The sequence below is a fragment of the Miscanthus floridulus genome, chromosome 10 (assembly GCF_019320115.1).
Source record: "Miscanthus floridulus cultivar M001 chromosome 10, ASM1932011v1, whole genome shotgun sequence".
Classification (NCBI taxonomy): domain Eukaryota; kingdom Viridiplantae; phylum Streptophyta; class Magnoliopsida; order Poales; family Poaceae; genus Miscanthus; species Miscanthus floridulus.
Window position 1 is genome coordinate 127,211,911 of NC_089589.1, and position 4,825 is coordinate 127,216,735.

The 4,825-nt window shown below is 44.5% G+C and overlaps 1 protein-coding gene across 1 annotated transcript; it reads right to left on the bottom strand.

Moving 5' to 3' along the window:
- Positions 1 to 3,148: 3,148 nt before the first annotated feature.
- Positions 3,149 to 3,664, bottom strand: LOC136489568 (uncharacterized). The gene has a single exon (XM_066486163.1). The coding sequence runs from the start codon at positions 3,662 to 3,664 to the stop codon at positions 3,149 to 3,151; it is 516 nt and encodes a 171-aa protein (XP_066342260.1).
- Between the last annotated feature and the right edge of the window lie 1,161 nt (positions 3,665 to 4,825).

The following is a 4,825-nucleotide window of genomic DNA, read 5'->3' on the forward strand; positions in this document are numbered from 1 at the left end:
ATTTGGTTTGGTGTCATTGTGTTCAAACCGGTCTTCACTAGCAAGGTGACCAACATGCCAAATCTTGCGGGCAAACATCTCAAGAACTTATTGGAGAAGTCCTTATCCTCTATCTTCTCACCAAGTGCTTTGAGATCATTGACAATCACTTCCATCCGATGGAATATGTCCAGCACACTCTCATCTTCCTTCATCTTGAAGCTTGCAAACTTCTCTTTGAGAATATATGCCTTTGCACCCTTCACAGCTTGAGTGCCCTCAAATGATTCTTCCAATTTCTTCTAAGCTTCATGAGCCATCTCAATATTCTTGATTTGCTCAAATGTTCTCACATCAATAGCATCATGAATGGCACTTAGAGCAATGTCATTGTTTTGGAGAAGCACTTCTTCGGCCACGGTGGGATTTTCTGGATCCTCAATCTCAATTTTGGTTTCTACCACCTTCCACACCTTTCTATTGATTGACTTGATATGTGTGGTCATCTTTGACTTCCAATAAGAATAATTTGAGCCATCAAATTGGGGTGGCCTCTTGGGGTTGTTGATTTGAGCCATTTTAACACCGAAGGTTGTTAAGCCTCAAATAACGGTGACCTCGGCTCTGATACCACTTGTAAGGTCCTAATGGCTAGAGGGGGGTGAATAGCCTAATAAAAATTCTACAACAACACTTAACAAAAGGGTTAGATAATTATGAGGCAAAGCAAGTGTTGCGCTAGCCTACTCAAAATGCAAGCCGCCTACCACAATTCTAGTTTAGATAGAATCTAATCACTCAATAACTATGACACTACTCTATGTTAGTGTGCTCTCAAAGGCTAACTAAAGAGCCACACCAACCAAGCAAGCGAGCTCTCACAACTAACTACACTAAAGAACTTGACAACTAGTTTGTGGTAATATAAAGAGAGTGATCAAGAAAGTTATACCGCCGTGTGGATGAAGGAACCAATCAATCACAAGAGTGAATAACAAGGAAGACCAATCACCTCGGAATCAAGGATGAACACAATGATTTTTACTGAGGTTCACTTGCTTGCCGGCAAGCTACTCCTCGTTGTGGCGATTCACTCACTTGGAGGTTCACGCGCTAATTGGCATCACACGCTAAACCCTCAATAGGGTGCCGCACAACCAACACAAGATGAGGATCACACAAGCCATGAGCAATCCACTAGAGTACCTTTTGGCGTTCCACCGAGGAAAGGTCAAGAACCCCTCACAATCACCATGATCGGAGCCGGAGACAATCACCACCCTCCGCTCAACGATCCTCACTGCTCCAAGCTGTCTAGGTGGCGGCAACCACCAAGAGTAACAAGCGAATCCCGCAGCGAAACACGAATACCAAGTGCCTCTAGATGCAAACACTCAAGCAATGCACTTGGATTCTCTCCCAATCTCATAAAGATGATGAATCAATGATGGAGATGAGTGGGAGGGCTTTGGCTAAGCTCACAAGATTTCTATGTCAATGCAAATGGCCAAGAGAGTGAGCTTGAGCCGGCCATGGGGCTTAAATAGAAGCCCCCACAAAATAGAGCCATTGTACCCCTTCACTGGGTACTGATCGGGGTGATCGGATGCTCCGGTCCGACTGACCGGACGCTGCTCCTTAGCGTCCAGTCCCCCGATGGTGGCCATGTGTCTCCTGCGTTCAACGGTGATCGTTTGATCTCAACGGTCGAAAAGTTGACCGGACGCTCCGATAGAGCTGATTGGACGCTGGACCCTCAGCGTCCGGTCGTTTACAGTAAGGGTCCAAAACATGTTTTTGCCGATCGGACGCGCCTGGTCATGCTTGATCGGACCCTACCAGTGTTCGGTCAGATGATGCCTCCTTTGTGCGCCTTACGTCAGCGTACGTCAGCACTGACCAGACGCACCCTGCCAGCGTCCAGGTCATAGAGCGACCCAGCGTCCGGTCATTTGACCGACGCCAGCGTCTTCGCTGTTACACCTGACCGAACGAGCCGGTCCAACCATGGCCAGCGTCCGGTCACTCCCAGTGACCTCCGTCTTTTCTGTCTAGAGCGCCGGTGGCACCGTCGGACTGCCCGCACTCTACGGGTGGACACTCCGCTGGTGGAGTTTCTTACCCTTGCTCCCAAACCTCACCACCCTTGATCAAATGTGCTAACCACCAAGTGTATGACCTTGTGCACATGTGTTAGCATATTTTCACAAACATTTTCAAGGGTGTTAGCACTCCACTAGATCCTAAATGCATATACAATGAGTTAGAGCATCTAGTGGCACTTTGATAACCGTATTCCGATACGAGTTTCACCCCTCTTAATAGTACAGCTATCAATCATAAATGTGATCACACTCTCTAAGTGTCTTGATCACCAAAACAAAATAGCTCCTATGGTTTATACCTTTGCCTTGAGCTTTTTGTTTTTCTCTTTCTTCTTTCCAAGTCCAAGCACTTGATCATCATCATGGTATCATCATCATCATTCTATGATCTTCATTTGCTTCATCACTTGGGGTGTGCTTCCTATCTCATGATCACTTGATAAACTAGGTTAGCACTTAGGGTTTCATCAATTCACCAAAACCAAACTAGAGCTTTCACCTGCCACTCCCTACATGTACACTCCTACAGATCTAGGTAGACAACATGCCTTCTGATCTCCTCACCCTTGTACATCATAGTCACTTTAGCTTGTTGGGGGTTCCCTTTAGTCACCTAGAGATGATCTAGTCCCTTACTGGTAGCATTTAGCTGGTGAATGACAGCAGGAAGGATGGCACCAGTCAAAGCTAGTGAGATCTTCCTTCTTTTCTCAAACAAGACCATTGTCTTGATCCTAATTACATCTACAAGGGAGTTTAGTGGCAGGTCTTTGAGATGTTTGATCCAAGCATTCCAGCACTCAGCAAGATTATTGTTTATGTAGTCACCTTAATGTCTACTGAGAACTTGCTTCTAGCCCAGAGTAACTTGTGATGCTGATGTCTGCTGAACCTGCAACAACCTTGGCCATGAGCCTCTCATACTTCTCCTCTGTGTAAGCTCTAGCTGTTGGCCACATGTATTGACTCAACAATGAACCACTGCCCTGCCCTTGAGAAAACCTTTTCTTCATGTTATCCATCAAATGCCTAAAGCATTCCCTCTGCTCTACCCTTGGGAATACCTATTTAACTGCAGCCTCTAGACCCTTGCAGGCATCTGTGCACACATCTAGTTTGTCTAATGGACCAAGTGCCTTGCCTAACTGCTCCATGAACCAAATCCAGTTCTCTTTGGTCTTAGAATCAAAGAAACCAAATGCTATTGGAAACATCCAATTATGCCCATCTATAGCATTGGCTACAGGCATGTGTCCATTCCACTGCCCATTGAGAGCAGTGGAATCTATACTAATGTATGGCCTGCAGCCCTCTAGGAAGCCATCTATACTACCCTTGAATGCATAGAAAAATCTACTAAAATGAACCTTCTTGCCTACTTTCACAGTGTCTATCTCAACAACACTACCTGGGGACCTAAGCTCTATCTCTGCTTTGAATCTGAATAACCAATCAAATGAATTGTCCCACTTACCAAAAAGCTTATCTGCAGCCCTCTGCCTACCATACCGGCAAGTTTGGTAATTTATGTTGATCTTGTATTTCTTCTCAAGTTCTTCTTTGAGCTCCCTTGCCCCCATCTAAGGCTTGTCTTTAAGCAGAGGCACTGCTCTCTCTGCAATCCATGCCTGGGATGCCATCCTGTTCAAAACTCTCCTTCTTGAGGCACAAGTATGCACATTAGAGTTTATTTGTATCTGCAAACAAACAAACAAACAAGCAAGCCAACATTAGACTATATTTATGAACTAAGTTTCATACAAACCACAAAACAGCAGGTTAACTAGATCAAAGAAATAGTGACATGTTCTAGAACAAAAAATAGTTAGTAATATATACCCTGACACTGTTATCTCTCTGAGTTCTAGCTCTAATAATCCACTTGCATCCTTTTGATTTGCAAAATCCTCTAAACCTTTCAGGATCAGATTTCTTAGTGCCCAACTCAAACTCTTTGACTATATCATGTTGCTTAACTACCAATCTGAATCCAAGCATTGATGGATACAGTGTGCCTACAAACATGTCAGGATTGTCTCTATCATAGAAAAACAAGGGCTCAGTTGCTTCATTGTCATCAACAGGGATAGCTGCTGCTTCCATTTCTTCTTCCACCTCAGGAGGAATCTCTAGCACTAGAATCTCTGGTGGACCATCAGCACCTACTATCCCCTCATCTGTAGCTTTGAAGCCCATGGCTTCATAGATTTGTTCCTCATCCACTAAAATAGTAGCATCCCCATCTAAGTTTTCCTCAGGTAATATTGTGAAAGCTGACCAATCAATAACAACATCATCTGATTTTGTATGCTCTAGACTGCTACAAGCATCATCTGTGCATTCAACATTTCCTTGCTCTGCTGTTACACCAGATGTGGCATGAACACTATGCTCATTTGGCACATTTCCTGCTGCTGCATCTCTGTTCTGTCTAGATGATACCTTATCCTTGTCAAGTACTTCATAGCTGACATCCATTTCCTTCTCATCCCATCTAGCTTCTATCATCTCCCTGAACGGCTCATTAGTAGTAACCTTCCATTCTGTCCCACTCTCCTTGTCCAGACCCCAAACAACTAGCTGTTGCCCACTACCCCAAATGATCTTTCTAGCCAGTTCATCCACAAATTTAGATAGAGAGCAGTGACTGGTAAGATCAGTGCAAACATCATGCTCTTGGTCATCCATTTCGATAGATCCATAATCAACATTGGTTGTGTACTTAGCAACGCTAACGTGGA

Excerpts from the sequence above, each read along its gene's own strand:
- LOC136489568 (XM_066486163.1), bottom strand. The coding sequence starts at position 3,664 with ATGGGGGCAAGGGAGCTCAAAGAAGAACTTGAGAAGAAATACAAGATC.